This window comes from Cucurbita pepo, chromosome LG17 (genome assembly GCF_002806865.2).
Source record: "Cucurbita pepo subsp. pepo cultivar mu-cu-16 chromosome LG17, ASM280686v2, whole genome shotgun sequence".
In the NCBI taxonomy this organism is placed as follows: domain Eukaryota; kingdom Viridiplantae; phylum Streptophyta; class Magnoliopsida; order Cucurbitales; family Cucurbitaceae; genus Cucurbita; species Cucurbita pepo.
The window spans coordinates 4,906,443-4,924,991 of NC_036654.1; the positions used below are offsets into that span (position 1 = coordinate 4,906,443).

An 18,549-nucleotide genomic window follows, 5' to 3' on the forward strand; every position below is an offset into this window, starting at 1 on the left:
TACAAATAAAATATTCATAATATTTTTTAAAACTATGATTGGGTTGGGTTATAATCGTAATTTCGGGTTAGTTGAATTGATTCGATAAAAAAAAATGCCAACTTGTAAACCGAACTAAATTTTTTGTTTTAAAAGAAATGTAACCCAACACAACATCAATGACTTGGGTTGAACAATCTAAATTGGTTCGGGTCATATCAATAATCCTATAAATTAAGATTATTATTTCAAAATATTTGTTTATAAGTAATTTGAAAATTCTCTTTTTAATTATTTAAAAATACATTTAATTATAACCTTATCCTAAAGAACAATGGGACCAGAATCTAACAAATATTTGTATGGTTTGAACCAAAAAAAATTAAAATATATGTACTTTATAATAATTAAATATCATCTTTTTAATTGAATTTAATATTTTGAATTTACCAATTCGAAATACAAAATTTAATTGAAAAATACATAGTTTATAATAATTAAATAATTTATTAATTAAATTTATATTTTGAATTTACCAATCGAAATACAACATTTTAGGGTTAAAAAATAATTAAAACAAATTTATATAAATAAATAAATAAATAAATAAATAAATAAATAAATATTTATTTTTGAAGAAGAAAAAAGGAAGGGTATTTGGGTAAATGTGGGGTGGAGAAGCTGAATCTGCAAGTCTTCGTGGAGTTATCGAAGAGGGAGGGGGTTGGGGGGTTGGGGGCATTACTTTTATCTACCTCGCTTCCCGTCGTTCCTTATCGGTTCTTTTTCTTTCTCCTCTAAAAATCCGTCACTGCAAGTGAGAGGAACCCTAATTCTTGGGCTTCAAAATGTCGGGGAAGGGAGCCAAGGGTCTGATAATGGGCAAATCTGCCTCCAACAACAAGGATAAGGATAAAAAGAAGCCCGTTTCTCGCTCTTCCCGCGCTGGTCTCCAGGTCTCTCTCTCTTTCTGTACACTTCACCACTTCTCTTTCTACCTTCCTTTTGTGTGTCTTCTGTGGATCTGTGTTCGTTTGAGGTTTATGCCGGTTTTCACTTTACAAATCCACAAATTTTCTAACGTAGATGCGTTTCAAGGTTTCCAACCCTTAGAATTTGGACATTGGGTGTTTTTTTTCTTCTAAAACTTTTAAAATTTTGTGTTTGAAAGTTTTATATTTGTTTATTTCAGATGGGTCCTATTTTTCCACCCGCGCTTCTTGTTTTCCTGTTTTCCTGTTTATTGAATAGCTTGATAAGTTCGTTTTCTTCATGGGCTGCGCTTATTGGAGCTGTAAGAGTGTGAGATCGACGTTTAGGAGGTGGCCGTCTGAGAATCTCTGTAGGGGTACCTCTTAGTCCTCTTTGATGTTAGAAGTAGGTGCATGTTTCTGGGTATGTGTTCCTTTAGCTAGTGTCGGTTTGCTGCTGTTGTTCTGTGCTTGAAGAAGTTGCCTTGCCGCCAATGTTCTTTTGTCGAGGGATGCCCACCACTAGTATGATATGGTATGTGCAAGTGCGAAGTATGCATACAAGATCTCTTTCTCATGCTATTGAAGTTGTTTGTCGAAAAGATGATGCAAGTCAATTGTAATAGCCCAAGCCCACCGCTAGTAGATATTGTCCTCTTTGGGCTTTCCCTTTTGAGCTTTCCCTCAAGGTTTTTAAAATGCGTCTACTAGGGAGAGGTTTCTACACCCTTATTAAGAATGTTTCGTTCTCCTCCCCAACCGTTTCTACACCCTTATTAAGAATGTTTCGTTCTCCTCCCCAACCTATGTGGGATCTCACATCAATATATTGGAGATAGATTGGGATTTGACCATTCTTATGTTTAGAACTTTCAAGATCATAATGCATGGGTTCACAGTAGGCCTTTATAATATATCTTGTTCGTTTACATGGTACTTAGTCTTTTTCCTAGCGTTAGAGTTATAGAAACTTGAAAATTGGACTAAAAGTTTTATTGTGAACTTGAAATATGAATTACAGTTGATTATCCCAAGTAATTTGAGAAACTGAGGAAAATTCTTAATCACCATTTAGTGACTTACTCTGTAGTCAATGACTAATATGCTTTCACTTTATCCTCAAGGTGTATTTGACCAAGAGGTTCTCCTGTGGAAAATTAAATAATTGTATATAGAGCAAAATTGAAGTTTCAACAAGTTTTTCTCCCTTCTCCACTCCTTTTTGTAGAAAAATTCAAGCCACTGCTTCTGGGTAAATCCTCCTAGATATTTGAAACACAGTTGGTTGTTGCCAATAATTTGTAACAATAAGTGCAGTCCATAATTTAGTATATATAACACCTAGCGCTAGAAATCATCATGGCCATGGCACTTGTATTATTTTCTTCTTTTGGTAGAGAATGATTCTCAGCAATTACTTTTAAACTCGGCATTGTGTCCGAAACTTCACAAGTCCAAGGCCCACCTAAGCTCACGCCCTTGCTACATCTTCAATGATACTTCGTTTAGCATTTGTTGGACCTCTCTTCCTTTACAGTTCTAGTTCCAACCACTCCTTTTGTCATTGGCGGAGGCTTCCTTTAGACTCGTTTTTATTTTCAACAACTATTTGTCTTGCTTCTATTGCATTCCTTTTTCCCCACATGTGCTCAATTGGGCATCCACTCTATGCCACTCTACTCATTGTTTTACGCATTGTTATGTGTTTTCTTGGTTTTTTATGTGTCGTTCTCAAACCTGTTCATATGGAGGTGGATCTTATAATTAAAAGGGAAAAAAAAAACTCTCTTTAGTTTGACTTGAGCTACACATTATTGCCCTTTCATGCGATTCTTCTGGTAGGTGGCGTTTTTGGCCATCTTATGGAAAATCTTGCTCTTGAGGAATACCGAACACAAGAAATTTCAGGGTAAGAGGGTCTTGGGGGGTGATGTGGGTCTTGGCTCACTGTTATGCCTCTCTTTAGGTCATTTACAAGTAGCACCTGTTATCATTTATCTTTTTCTTTTTAACTCTTAGTAACTAGAGTCTTTTCAAGTAGTTTTGTTCTGTGTTTAGTAGCTCCTTTTTAGTTTAATCCTTTTCTTTCATTCAAAATAAGGATGGAAGGTGGATTGTATGGAGAGTTATGTCATGGTATTGGTGGTGGGGTTTATCATTACAAAACAAAATCTCTCTCAATCAAGAGAGGAAGGTACAGGTCTAAATAGTGCCCCAGTTGAATTATTACAGACATATGTTTTTCTTTGATAATGAGGAAAAGTTTCCGGCGTATGGTCAATGTTTTGCAAGAATTTTGTTTGATTAGGGGATAGGGCTACTTTTTCTTAGGCAGCAATTGTTGGTCTTCATTGTCTGAAATATACTCTAAATCGTTCATGTTAAGTTTTTTCTTTGCCTGTGTTTAGCTTCTCTTGGGGAGGATAGCCAGAATTTGTGGAACTCTGGAACCCATTGACTGACGAAGTTGTAGAAAGTTATGGTGATAGAAACTTGCATTTTTCGAAATAGGAGACTAAAGGGATCCAAGCTGTTTTAACCAATATTCTTGTACATTACCTTTTTTTAGATTTCACATTAGCCAAAACTTGAGCTCATGACCTGTCCAGGAACACAGATTGCCGTGCCCTCGACCAATAAACCAAGAAGTTGTTATTGTACAGTACATTTTTTTAATAAATTCTCTACCACCGTGGTATTGATTGAAGAAATTATCATGAACTTTTATTGGGAAGGTCCATATGTGGATGGTGAAAATTGTCCCCTACTCCTTTGGATTCGGGTGGTCTTGAAATTGGAATTTTGAGTTTGAAAAACACAGCTTTGATTTCTAAAGGTTGTTAAGATATTTGATAGAATAAAAATTGATAGTGGCGTAGCATCATCATTGATAAATATGGCTAGAAATCTATTGAGTTAACAACAGTGGTGCACTAGAAGTTGTTGGTCATTCGTCGTTAGGGGTGAAATGGATTGGTTTAGGTCAGTTTTTGTAGAAATCCTATCTGACCCATTCCGATTTAGAGAAGAAACCCATCTCAATTCATGTTTGAACAAAAGTAGGTCGGATCGAGTCCCTCATGCTTTTTTCCCCACCCAGTCCATTTCCATCTTGGTTTCTCCATCTCCTTTACCCATTCCTTTTTCTTCCCAAACCTGACCAAATGTTTGTATCAATCAATCTTCTTCTTTTCCCACAAAATCCATCTTAATTTCTCAATCTTCAATTTCCTCCTCCTTCTCTTTCCATATTTCCCTTCTTCCTCTTCCATTGTTCAGACCACCATCCTCAACATCATAAAACTACAACATTATCCAAATCGTAACTCAAATCATGAGTGGGTTGAACCTAAAGATAGATCTGGATTAGGTGATAGAAAGAAAGGAAGAGAGAGAGAGAAAAAAAAGGTGTGGCCAGGTGAAATAGGTAAAGCAAGCTTCAGATTGAGAAAATCTAGTCTGGGTTGCCGTCGAAGAAGAAAACCATGCTTGGGTTGCCTTTGAAGCAGAAATCCTGTTGTTTTCATTTGTGCCCGGATGTGAGAACGACGATCGGAAGATTTTGATTTAAGAAAATGATGGTTGCCATGTTGATTGGGAGAGATTCATGACTTCGATTATAGACTAGAAAGAGCGTAAGAACGGAAGCGAATCAAGGAGAGAGAGAGAGAGCATCAGAAATGAATGAAACCTAACTCAAATAATGAGTCAGTTCGGGTAAATCAAGAACTGATCTGAACCATAGTGGTTCGGTTTGAGTCAAATAATGCTTAAAAGTGAACCAAACTGACCCAAACCGAAGAAACCCTTCAGTCATAACAAACTACAAAAAACTGTTCTTGCAAACCTAGAATGCCAATGGCATTGATTGAAGATTCTAAAGTTTTGAATGGACAAATGGATCAAATGATGGAACGAGCGAAAATTTCCCAGACCGTACAAGATGCAAACATTGATTGTAGTCATTCCATGTATTGAGGATTTTGGGGTTAGATTCCGTTGATATGGAATTTCGAATTGATTTCCAGTTATTCATCAACNTTTTTTTTTTTTTGTTTTTTTTTTTTTTTTTTTTTTTTCTGATAAGTTAATACTTAATTGTGTTTTGAATGGTCTTGAAAACGCACTCAAGTATGTACGGCTTTTCTTCCCCAAATTCTTTGTTTTTAAGCCACTGGAAACCATCATTTCCTGCCATGTGGTGTCTGTTTAACAATTGTTAAAGTGAAAACCGGTAATGTGCCGACTTTAATTGTGCTTCTATATAAATCCCTTGTGAGGGAATTTCAGATTTCTGTATTTTTCTTACTACATCAACTAGATGAGTTACTTTTCCTTCAATCCTGTTGAGGCTCCTCTCTCTCTCTCTCTCTCTCTCTTTTGCTGGTAGTAATACCCTCTAACGGAGAAGAAGAAGCTAGTGTTGCATATTACATATATATTATATCTATATCTTGTTATGCTCTTATTGAGTTCTGCCACCCATTTTTCCTTGCTTTCCTTTTGTTTTCTTCTTAGAACTACTTTTATATTTTGATCAATATGCAACTTATGATGGACTGGGTGGATAAAGTGTGGCCGGTAAAGACGAAGATGTGGCGTTTGAAAACATTTCAAGATGAAACTGGTGCTTTTGTAGATGCTTCATTTTAGCCCTTTTTGCTGTATATCTTCTGAACTAATGGCTTCTCATTTTCTGTTTTCACTTTTTTTATGCTTTCTTTTCAATGTTGGTTTATAGTTTCTTCTGCTCTGCGTATATTCCTTTTAGTATACTGCAAAAATTTTCTCTGTTGTGGGATGATTAGAATATCACCTATGTTTTTATTGCACATCTTGTTTGGTATAATAAGGCACAATTACCGAAAGTGATTTGTAGATGACTTTATAGCAGTTTGATGTATAACTTTTCTATAAGATAAAGTAGCATTAAAAAATGCTTTGGGATCGTTTTGAAACTTCAAAAAAATATTTGCAGATTATGAAAGATCGACTATGTAGCATTTTGATGTATAACTTTTGGACTAGTATGAAAGTTATGCATATGTTATTCTCCATTTTTGTTTGTTATCTTTGAAATATAAATGGCTTAGACAGTGGAAGCAATTTCTTTCCCTTTTTTTTCTTGAACTTTTTCACACTTTCTCATTGTTGTTGAGGGGTTTTTGGTATTGGATGGCTTGGTGATACAGTTTCCAGTGGGAAGGGTTCACCGGCAACTTAAAACAAGGGTTGCCGCCAACGGTCGTGTCGGGGCTACAGCAGCTGTATACACAGCAGCAATCTTGGAGTACCTGACGGCAGAAGTGTTAGAGCTGGCCGGGAACGCGAGCAAGGATCTGAAGGTAAAGCGTATAACACCAAGGCATTTGCAGCTTGCAATCAGAGGAGATGAAGAACTGGACACACTCATTAAAGGAACCATTGCTGGTGGAGGAGTGATCCCCCACATCCACAAATCACTCATTAACAAATCCTCCAAGGAATGAATTGAATTGAATTGAATTGAATTGAATAGGTTGTCTGTCTCTTTTAGAAGTATGGGTTTTTTATCCTTAATCTTACAGTTTAGTTGAGTGGTTATCATATGCTGTCATGTCATTGTCTGGTCTAATTTAGTTGTGTCATATATCACCAATTCTACTTTTGTGATGTGATATTGCTTTATCCATTTAGTAGGCACAAGGAGATACGAAGTCATTTCGTGTTTTGTAAGTTTTAATATGCAAAATCTTTCTCATTTTTAGTCTCATTTCTATCTCTGTTCATCTGAAACATCTCTCATTCATCGCTGAAAAGGAAATGAAACTAAGCCAGTTTGAATAAGTGTCTTTCTTGATGAACTCTTGAAAATCTAACGAAAAAGATTTACAAATATAAGGTTATCTCCACAACACTAGGTGGGAAATAACACCTTGGTTCAGTAAGGGGAATTACAGGGTTGTTACTAAATAGAACAATTTGGAAACGGCTCTCAAAAACTGTCACCCAAAGAAGTGGCCTTTTCGCCAATGTTCTTGAGGGTGAGTATTTCAACGAGGGAAGAAGAAGAAGAAGAAGAAGAAGAAAATAGGAAAAAGGGTGCTGTCTATTCTCTCTAAAAGGAATGGTGAGTATTTTGTATTTCTATTGAGGGGTGCTGGAGTGAGGTCTCTGCAAAAGAATTCTGGTGATGAAGGGTGAGATGGCAGCAAGTAAGGCGCTCGGGCATTCCTCGTGCGGCAGATGTCCGCATCCAGATATCGTTATCAGTCTCTGTGTTATGATACAACCTCATCGTTCATTGAAACGGAAACAAGAACAAAAACGAACGAGTACAGAGGGATGAGAGTGAAGAAGACATACTGAATTAGGGAGTTTGGAAGCCATAACTCTGGAAGAGTTGAGGGAGACGAGAGCATCCTCGACACCACCGACCACCAGCACGGGCATCTCTTCAACAGACTTCACCAAAGCTTCGACGTTTTGAGGAGAAAGTAATGTCTCGTATGATAATCTTGCTATCTCATGCAGTGCTTCATCCCACCCTTCCACACATAACGCCTTCTGCTTCCATTCAGAACGGTACACATGTTAGCAGTTTCTAAGACTAACTTGCAGATTTTACCTTTTAAGACAAAATGAAGATCCAAGTGATCTTAATAAAATGACGTTACCTTATAGAGATTTAAGACCTCGGTTGTTAGCTTGGTAGCATCGTACCAAGCACGTCGGTTCACAACTTGAGTTATTTCCGTTCGTAGCAGAGGCCGAACCAGGTGCTTCTTCCCTAGTGATGTTCTTAGCAAAATTCTTGCAAACCCAGGAACCACTTCTCTTGATAAGCTCACACTTAGCAATACCACCCCTTTGATGGAAACCTGCCCATAATATCACAGTTCCCATTCACAAAAGCCAAGAAGAATTAAGCAATAACCCCCAAACAGTTAAGTTACATGATTTGATCAAAACCCCTCCAAGGAAATCTTACATTGAATGAGTTTATTGGTGATTCTTGAAGCCTTTGTGCAGACTTAAGAGCGAGCAGCCCTCCATCGTCGTGACCCACGAGCACCACTGAAGAAAACCCCATTTCTGAGCAAAATGCAAGCAGTAACTCCACCTGAAAAAACCATTCAATACCATTCCATTCAAACCAATAGCACATATACTTCAAAACGACTCCGCTCCATGCAACCCCGACACGAGCACCATCTTTTCTTCATTTACCTTGTCAATAAATGTTCATACGCACAAGTATCTGGTAGTAGTCAAATCTGTTGCATTTCCAAATGAATTGTGTTCTTGCTAACTATTTCCAAGTCTTTTAATGGAGTATGAAAGTTTATGAACTAAAATAAAATTTAAACTAATATTGTGGCCTCTAATGATAACACAAAATTTGATTTAAGTTACACAAAGAAACATTAGCACAATCACAAGCAGTAGCTCTACAGCTCTACCAGAAAGAAACATTCAGAGAACCAAATCAATCAGCACTAGCGCAACAGCTCTACAACAAAAAAGAAGAATGTATGATTTTGGTTACCTGACTATCAAGCTTGTAGGGATTAGGCAATTGTCTTTCTTCCCAGTCTTCTGCACGGAGCCTCGAAGTTAATCCCCAACCAGGCCGATCATAAGCTGCAACTCTGCAACCAGTCTGCCTTGCAAGCACCCCCATCACATGTCTCCACGAGAAAACTCCACCCCCGAAACCGTGCACCAAGACGATACCGAATTGCCCATTACTCTCTAAGTTTCCATCTAAGCAACATTTGCTCAATTCCTCTTCTTCAACATCATCTAAACTAATCACAGGAATTTCATCACAAAGAATAGGAGAAGTTGTGGAAGAGCCATCCAATAGTGGATCATACAGAGATGAACCGTGAAACTGATTGCTATAGCTCCTATGGATGTTGTGTTGGTTTTTTGATAAGACAGTAAATGGATGCATATCAACTACTAGCCTCCCCATTGCCTTCTTTGGAGAGATGCAACTATAATTGGGTTCAAGAAATGCAGCGGAGGACAACGACCGCGGTGGTGACCCGGGCAAGCTGATCTTATAATGAATAGTAAGCCCTTGACATATTATGAACAAACTATCCATATCAGCAAGTAATCTAACCGGCAGTTCACTCTCATCCCGGGCATTACCTGAAACTTTCCACTTGATTTCACTGTCACTTTTTGGTGTTTTTGATCCAGAAGGAGTTGGAGATCGAGGGATCTTCTGGTAGCCAGAGAACACATTTTTGCAAGAAAGGACCTGCCAGCCAAGTCAAATAGGATTGTTTGTAAGGAACCAACATGCCTTTTCTTTGTGTAGTTTAAAGACTTAAAAACTTACAGCTTCTGGGTCAACACGATGCAATAGAAGCTTTCTACGTGCTCTGCAGCTTGTTCTGTATGCCACAACCGTATGGCCGAGGGCAAAGGCTACTGAAGATAGAAACAAAACTGGCATCCCCCATGATTTCTTTAAGTGAAGCCTCTGCCTAGAAGGTGAAGATGAAGCTTCAGCCTCCATTTGGGAGTTCACTGTAAAGACACAAACCTTGATAGAAAGAACAAGAATGGATATGAAGGAACACAAAGTCACTGTTCCAAGGTAAGGACCATTTGAAAGAGCAGGTCCATCACACATTGAATAAACACCTACAATCAAAAACAAGGAAAAACGATTGACACCCAGACGATCATAATCAAATTAACGCATAATCCTCCATAATTTATCTAATTTCACAACGACCCAGTATGTGAATTGAGGGGAAAATGATAGATGTGATGGAAATCGGGATCATACAGATAATAATGAGAGATCTGATCATCGAAACGAAAGGGATATCAGTCAAAGAACTTTTGAAAGCGTATCGACGCAAATGTTGTTTGAAGCCATAGCATCTAACACAAGTAAAGCTCGAGATCAAAATACATGGCACCAACATGTCTCCAATGGCTACAAGAACTGGCAACGACGACACGAGTAGTGACGCCAACATCGCCACCATAAAGAACAACGTCCTTAAACATCTCCGAAACTTATCAACAAAAAACCCACCCTTCGCCATCAAAATTGACGAAACCCCTCAAAAATATTACGAAACCAACAACCCTAAAATGCTCCAAAATCGCCTCCGATTGATCCGACAAATCCCAACAAAAAAACAAAAACCTATGTCGGATTCGGAGAACACAGTGAAACCCTAACCGGCAGCGGCAAAATTAAGAACCCCTCTGCAGGCGGCGACTTATCGGCCATTCCCGGCGGCGACTTAAAGAAGGAGGGAAAGATCAGAATCTTAAAGAAGCCAGAAAAATCGGGTGAAAGCCAATAAGAACTCCATAGATGAACAACAATTGGTAGAGGGCTTAAAACGGGTTGATCAATGGATTAATGGAGCTTTGAAATCAGAGAGGCTTTCCCTTTTCTTTCTGGCCGTTTTCAGAATGATGTTCAATTTTGAATTTCAACTCTCTGTTTTTCCTTCGTCTCTTTTAATCTCTGAATTTAATAAATAAAATATTAATTTTTTTCAACAAAAAATAATATTCAAAATTAGGGATTCTTCGTAAGCATCGTGAGCAACAAAAATAAATAAATAAATAAATAAAAATAAATAAAAATCTGTTTAAATTATTAAATAAAAAAGTAATAAATCCAGAGCACACCCTGTTGCAGACCTGGCACAAAGTTTCCATTTTGCTAAAATACCCCCCTTTTTTTCACAAATTGGAAAGTGGGCCCTTGATTATTAATAATGTAATTAAATTTATAACGCCCAATAAATGGCACTTCTGTTAGGAAAATAATAATTTATGTGACATAAATAAATGGGTTCTAAATTGGGTAATGTAAAACTACATTCAACATTGGATTCTTTAATATAGTTTTGGAAAGATATTAATTTTTATTATATAGTTTTAATTTGATGTCATTTAAATAATAAATAAATAAAAAAAGAATATTAGGGAGAGAAGACTATGGAAATAAAAAATGAATAATTAACAATATCTTGGGGTGGCTGAGAACAAAATTCAAACCAACATTCACAGATAAGGATCTAATTTCTGACAAAAAGGATTGAGTTTTCTCAATTATTGACTTAATTTAAATTAAATAACCCTTTGTTTTTTCTAAAATCAATAATAATAATAATAATAATAATAATAATAATTAAATTGGGTAATTAAAAAAATATATTTTCCAAAGTTTGAATTAATTCATGTTTGTCTATGGTCGTTGTTGGGATGGGATGCCGGTCGTGGCGCCATTCCATAAGCTTCCATGTGTTTTAAATTAATTATTTAATGATTGCTTCATATATATATATATATATATGAACATGTATGTGTATATATGCGGCCATATCCGTGCCATCTTCTATACGGTTCTTGAAAGGCCCATTTTAGAGGAAGTCGTATGAGGCATTCGTCTTGCAATGGTTGCTTTCATTGTGACACACTATGTGTCACATGGTAGCTCGTTAGGCTATGGAACTCAAGTGTGGTAGAGAGTTGATATCATGCCTCCCTCTAAGATGTATTTGGAGGCATGCTTATAAATTATGGACCTATTAAACACAAATTTAAATACCATCTCTACTTGTTTTATATTGTCTCTTGACTTGATTTGTCGTTGGGATGTTTCTAATAAAAATAAGAAAGGAACAAACATCTCTCGGGTGATTCTAAACTGGAAACTAAGAAAGGATTGGAATAACCTTATTTTTTGTTTCGTACGTAGCAAACAATCTTGAACTCGACATAAGAACTTAAACTCTACTCTTATATTTCTCTCTACTTATAAATATACGACATCTCCTGACTTTATTGTTTTCGTACGCTCAAGAAATTTAGACAAATGGGTCTATCAAAAGCTACCAACTTTCCATTTCATCTGATTACTTTAAATACTAGCTGTTGATTTCTTGTAGGACCTCGTGTTAGAATATCCCCAATTGCGATTCTTCGTCCGGGAATAGAATATGATTCTCTTTCTCATCTTTGTCTCGTCTAATCTATCCGACCATTCTGATTCTTTTTATTTTATTGATTAAGTTTAAACGATATAATAACGAAGTATTTGATTGTTTGATCATCATGTTCATCAAATATCTACTTGACTAAGTATATAACGACTTAGAACATGTCAAAGTCAACATTTGTTAAGAAAGATTGAGACTACCCCACATGATCTTAGTGAACATCATTTATGACCAATCAAAGTTACCCACACAAACATCTAAAAAGCTCGATGTCATTATTTCAATAAATAAACTTGAAAATAGAATGAATTGTAAGTACAGTAATGCAACCCATTAGCATGCTCGTACCTAAATAAACGTTAGATTTTAACGTAATGTGTTAAATTTAGAGCGTAAGTTTGTGAACGAGATGGTAAAATAATAAAAAGTTGGTGGTAGGGTTTGGAAAAGATGGATGTGCAGGCAAGTTGTTGTATGTTGGCGTTGTAGGGTTTGCATAATTTGTAGAATGGTCCCTTAAGTTTTTATTTTTCTAACACGTGTTAGGATTGCACAACGCACACTTGATCTAGATGAACATAAATAATAGGAGAGAGAAAATACACGGAGAACGCTAAAAGATTTGTATTAATAACTTCAGGTAGGTACTGAGAACATAAAGTACATTTTTAAATGTTTGCTTGAGAGGATATACATATATATAATTCAACTTACTATAATGGTACCAGATATAATTATCTACTATATATAGATTGAATTTTTAACCCTAAGGTTAGAGGAACGAACATTTTCGGGGACTAACCCATTTCTCATTGCTCGACCAAGGCTATTGTTCGACCCTCTTTCATGTAGAATCATTTCACTAAAAAGATATTGGGCTCAGCTGATTCAATACGGCCCATGTTGAAGTGGGCTTAGGTAATTTAACGAATTATTAAAATAATATTTTATTTTGACAAAATTAATAATTAAAAAGAAAAGAAAAGAAAAAAACATTCTTGCCACCTCATTCTGAGCTCCAATAGGTAACAGCGAAACTGGAGGTTGATCCCGACGTTACAATTTGCTTGGCTTTCACGTGTTGCATTGCACCGTACGATGCTCAGGATTTTATCCGCTGCATCATACCTACATAATCCCCTGATTCCTAGATTCCATCACGATAACATTAACGCCTCTGATTACCCTAAATAGCCTCCCCACTTGGAAAATTATTAGCTCCATTGAATAATTTGTGCAAATTATACAAGTGGTTGGCTTGTCACCGCACGATTTCGTCACTTGGATTGGTTTCAGTATCCTTGCGTCACACAGGATCACATGTTTGTCCATTTAGGGCATACAATTTCGTCTTAGCTCTCTTCCAGATCTTCCTATTCCAATCCCAAACAAAGATTTTCCATTTTTTTTATTATTATTTTGTTCGTTTCCAATTTTATTTTATTTTTCTCCTCCTTCCATCAATGTCTATACCACTCGAATTCCATTGAATTTAAAAAAATCTTTTAAACCAATCAAAAATTTAAATTAGTTAAATTAGTGATCCAAACAACTTAAATGGGATTTCGAGCCTAACTCAACCCAACCCCTCTAATTTTTTTGATAGGGTTAAGTTAGGTTGAGTCATATCTAACATTTACTTATGGGTAGGGTTGAGTTTGACTGTAATCCTATTTTAGAGTTAATTGGGTTGACAAAAAAAATGTCAACCCACCAACTAAATTAAATTAAGAGTTTCTATTTTTCAAAAATTCAACTCAACCCAAATCTGAAAAAAAAAAAAAAAAGAGTATGATTTGGGTTGAAGAGTTTGTGTTAGTCACGTTATCAAGTCATACTATCAGTCCTATTCTCATTTGTCTCGGATAATTAATTTAATGTAGGTTCTTAACGAAAGAAAACCCGTTTAATATACGAGCTTTAAAGTATGTAATTTAGAGATTAAATTAGAGAAATAAAACAAAACAAAAAATTAAACCCATTATCAGTCTTTTTCAAATAGTGGCACAGTGTAATAATAAAACATTTGGCTACATATAAACTGGAGGGTATAAATTTGGAGGGCATGAACTGTCAAATTGGATGCGCATATTTTGCATTAATAACCTTTGTCTTCTTTTGCTCCTCTTATCACCTGCTCTGCTCTACTCTGTTTTCACCATTCTTCTCTCCAATTCCCACAAAATGAAGCACCAATCTCCGCCCCAGGATTCCGGCAAACTTTCCCCCGACCAATGCTACTGGTTTCACGATTCCGCTATTCTCGACATCGATTACTTCGTCAAAACCCTCGCCGGAATCAAGGCCAAAGGCGTTCGAACCGATTTAATCGGCTCTGTCATAACGCATTACGCTTCCAAATGGCTTCCGGATCTCTCCGACGAAGCCCTAGATCAACAAAAGGGGATTGATTTGACGAATTTCAACGAATCGCCGCAGAATGTGACGAATTCGTGGATGAAAAAGAAGTTCTTCGTCGAGACATTGGTCGGAGTTTTGCCGCCGGAGAGGGATTTGATTCCGTGTAATTTTTTGCTGAGGCTTCTCCGGACGGCGAATATGGTGGGAGTGGAGCCTCCGTATAAGGCGGAGTTGGAGAAGAGGATTACGTGGCAGTTGGATCAAGCGTCGTTGAAGGAGGTGATGATTCCGTCGTTTAGTCACACGTGTGGGACGGTTTTGGATGTGGAGCTTGTGATTCGACTTGTGAAGAGGTTCGTTAACTTGGACGACGGCGTTAGGAGCGGCGCCGCCTTGGTTAAGGTGGCGAAATTGGTGGATTGTTACCTTGCTGAAGCGGCGATGGATTCTAATTTGGGATTGCTGGAGTTTGTTGAACTCGCCGGAGTACTTCCCAGCCACGCCCGAGCCTCCGACGACGGACTGTACCGAGCCATTGATACGTATCTGAAAGTAAGGCTTCATCTTCCTGTTTTAGCTTTGATTATGCCATTAATTGAACTAAATAATAATAATTTTTTTTTTAAAAAAAAAATCAAATGAAGTATAAATTTAAAGATAAAAAACAAAAGGATGAAAAATTATTTGGTTTTAAAATAGAAAAGAAAAAGGAAAAGATTCTCCCATGAAAAGCAGTTTGTCTCATTAGTTATTACTGTATATTGTGGGCAGAAGAGAGAGAGATAGGCAAAAAGTTAATTTGTTGTTTTCTTTTTGTTTGGTGTTCATTTAACTCGAGTCAATTTCTATGAAGATCCGTCTAGAAGGGAATAAAGAATTCCCGTTTAAATGTCTCATAAGAGAGAAAAGAAAATTTTCATTAGCTTAAGTGAACTACTCTGTGGCACATACGTGTCTCACAACGTGGGCGAGCGTGCTGATACGAGTGTCTCGGGCAACTTTCTTTGAAATGGGTTTTCCCAGGAGAGTACTAAGGTGGCACGGGTGTGTCGGTATTGCACCCTTACCCGCGTGTCGGAGGTTGATATATACACCCGTTATTCGTTACGGTATTTGTAAATGACATGACATGGGCACGTGAGGGCCAATACCTCGATAGAACTTGGATGGATGAATGTTCGGGATGTCCCGATGAGATGAGCTACATGTATGGTCGAACAAGCTTGAATTCTGCACAAGCGATATTCGGTAGACAAAGACAAAGCTCGTCTAAGTTTCGATAAAGCGACAAAGCAGGGACAAAAAATATGTATGGGGCTTAATTCCGTTGAAGGTTTATTGTGAGTTGAAAAAGTAGGACTTGGCTAATCAAAACTAATTTATGGTAGGCCTAGATTATTTTTAAGGTTAAATGATTATTATTTATTTATGTATAGGCACATCCCAATATATCGAAGCAAGAAAGAAAGAGTTTATGCAGACTAATGGACAGCCGAAAGCTGTCCACAGAAGCATCACTCCACGCCGCCCAAAACGACCGCCTCCCAGTCCGCGCCGTAATCCAAGTCCTGTTCTCCGAGCAAACCAAGCTGAACTACCGCCACCTCGACTGGAGCGGCTCAATCGGGGGCAGGAGTCCCTCCGCGGCCCTCGACCACCTGCCAGCCAGGTGCCAATCCAAGAGAGAAATAACGGCCCAACAAATGGAGATTAAGAAGCTGAAAGAGACGGTGGTGAGGCTGCAGAACCAGTGCAATATCATGCAGGCCCAAATGGAGAGGCTCTCGGAAAAGAAGAGAGGCTTTTTCAAGTGGAGGAAGTTTGGGTTTAAGAATGGCGGTGAGTCGGAGAGAGTGGACGACAGCGGCGAAGTTGTGGAGGAGGAGGACGCCGGGTTCGGGAGGCAGACGCCGGTGGATATTAAAACAAAGTTGGTCAAACGTAGGACGCCCACTAAGACATGGAGGAAATCTGTGTCTTGAAAATGTTTTTATTTACAATGACTTGTCTTTATGTTTTTATGCATTATTATTTTTTTTTTTTTTTTTTTTTTTTTTATACAAAATTACTTACTTTTATATAATACCAATAATTAATTGCACTTTATTTAAATAAATTGTGCTATTATTAATACATTCTCAAAATCTAAATTAAAAAATGGTTCCAAAAACCTCAAATTTGGACTTTTTTTTTCTTTCGATAACTCTTAACTTTAAATGAGCAAGAAATCTTCGTTCTTCAACTAATATAAACATATTTATTAGATAATTGGTTAGGAATCACTTTTCTCCACAATAACATGATACTGTCTACCTTCAGTATAAGCTCTAATGACTTTACTTTATGTCTCATACCAATAAAGAGGTATTCTTTACTTATAAATAGTAAACTCATGACGATGTGACTCAATCCCAACCATCAAAAACTGTTAAAGATCACATATATGTTTAGATTGTTAGTATCTGATTAAATCTCTAGTCTGATATTTAGTTTTTAATTTCTTGCTTGTTACCTGAGTAGATTTTCTAAATATGTTTTTGTATTATATATATATATATATATATCGAACATTCTTGCTCTTCCTAATATAATCTTCTTATCAACCATTCAACCACTCATTCTTTCACTAACAAAAGCTGCTCAATCAATCCCGACCGTTCCAGCCCCCAAATCTTCAACAAGCACAACCCCAAGGCCCTATCTTTTTTCGAAAATCTGCAATCCCATAAGCAGACGGTAAAAAAAACTCAAGAAATCTCAGTCTTAAGCGTCGCGCTCTCTAGTTCGACTATTAATCAAACCAAGAACTTTGAATTGATAAAACTACGCCTTTAGGGAACCTAGAACAAGCGATGAAACACTTGGAATCGATGGTGGAGCTCCGGATTGAAGTGGAAGAGAAAGCTTACATTGCTTAGTTGAGGCTTTGCGAATGGAGAAGGGCATGCAGTGAAAGGTCTCGAGTTTACGAGCTTGTTTCGAGTAAGAAATCTTGATTGGGCATTCAACTTGGTAATGTTTTGTTGAGCATGTTCGTCAGGTTTGGAATTGTTAGTGAAAAGGGTGAGTGATTGAATGGTTGATAAGATGATTTTATTATAAAGAGCAAGAAGGCTCTATATATATATACATACAGATCATACAAAAAGATATTTAGAAAATCTACCTAAAGATCGGCAGAAAATCTGGTAACAAACTAGTAAACAAATAAAAAATTAAATCAAATCAAAACTAAATCAACTCCTAACTTTAAGGAGATTTAATCAAATACTAACTGACAAATCCAATACTAATTGACAGTAATCTAAACAAAAAACGTGATTTTTAATACTTCTCCTTGTTTAGATGTTGTGAACTCCAAATTTTTTTCTGAACACCCATCTTACTCCAATTATCTTTCGGTTTAGAGGTCGTTCAACCAACTCCTAGGTTTTGTTTTTCTCAATCACCGAAAGCTCCTCCTCTGACAGGTGCATCATCAACCAAAGCATCTTGTCGTTCATCTTCAGACTCTTCTAACATGCTACCAAAGATTAAATTGTTTGGTGTATTAAAAATGTGATTCACCTTCGTCAGTTCTTCCCAATTCCATTGCTCATCTTCAGCAAAATGAACATCTCGACTCACTATAACATAACTAGTGTGTGGTTGAAAAACTCTGTAAGCTTTGGATATAGTGTTATACCCAACAAAGATGTCAGCTTCTGCCTTTTTGTCAAGCTTATCATGCTTGATCTGTGGAATGTAAGTGAATCAAAGACACCCAAATACTCTAAGGAACTTTACAGAAGGTTTGTAACCATACCAAACTTCAAATGGTGTGAGGTCCTTCATAGCTTTTGTTGAAATTCGATTTTGCAAGCACACAACAGTGTTTGCTGTTTTTCCCAAAAACGTTTTGGAAGATCCTTCTCATGAAGCATGCATCTCGTCATCTCCATTATGAATCTATTCCTCCTCTCACTGACGTCATTCTGTTGAGGAGTGTATGGTGCTGTCAATTGATGTTCAATTCCAGCCTCTTCACAAAACGTGTTAAAAGTTTTTGAAGTGTACTCCTTGCCATTATCTGATCTTATAGTCTGAATCAAGCATGCACTTCCATTCTCAACTCTGGCTTTGAATTTCCAAAATACACTCGCAACTTCTGACTTTTGCTTCAGCAAGAAAATCCAACACATTCTTGTTAGATCATCAATAAAAACAATGTAATAAAGATTACCATTTAATGATGGTGTTCGCTGAGGACCACAAAGATCAGTATG

General features: G+C 37.0%; 3 protein-coding genes across 3 annotated transcripts; 2 read left to right on the top strand and 1 right to left on the bottom strand.

Annotated features, from left to right (window-relative positions):
* The first annotated feature begins 678 nt into the window (after positions 1-678).
* On the top strand, positions 679-6,702 carry LOC111778379 (probable histone H2A variant 3). The gene is made up of 2 exons (XM_023658164.1): positions 679-935; positions 6,143-6,702. Exons 1-2 carry the CDS (start codon positions 828-830, stop codon positions 6,437-6,439), a joined length of 405 nt encoding a protein of 134 aa, XP_023513932.1. The 5' UTR covers positions 679-827; the 3' UTR covers positions 6,440-6,702.
* Positions 6,703-6,767: 65 nt separating this feature from the next.
* On the bottom strand, positions 6,768-10,453 carry LOC111778378. Its single transcript, XM_023658163.1, has 7 exons — positions 9,742-10,453; positions 9,286-9,593; positions 8,479-9,204; positions 7,921-8,052; positions 7,607-7,810; positions 7,296-7,496; positions 6,768-7,205 (listed from the first exon to the last, which is right to left on the bottom strand). Exons 1-7 carry the CDS (start codon positions 10,004-10,006, stop codon positions 7,077-7,079), a joined length of 1,965 nt encoding a protein of 654 aa, XP_023513931.1. The 5' UTR covers positions 10,007-10,453; the 3' UTR covers positions 6,768-7,076.
* A 3,526-nt stretch (positions 10,454-13,979) lies between these two features.
* Positions 13,980-16,390, top strand: LOC111778277 (coleoptile phototropism protein 1-like). The gene is made up of 2 exons (XM_023658000.1): positions 13,980-14,836; positions 15,721-16,390. The coding sequence occupies exons 1-2, from the start codon at positions 14,006-14,008 to the stop codon at positions 16,264-16,266; spliced, it is 1,377 nt and encodes a 458-aa protein (XP_023513768.1). The 5' UTR covers positions 13,980-14,005; the 3' UTR covers positions 16,267-16,390.
* The last annotated feature ends 2,159 nt before the right edge of the window (positions 16,391-18,549 follow it).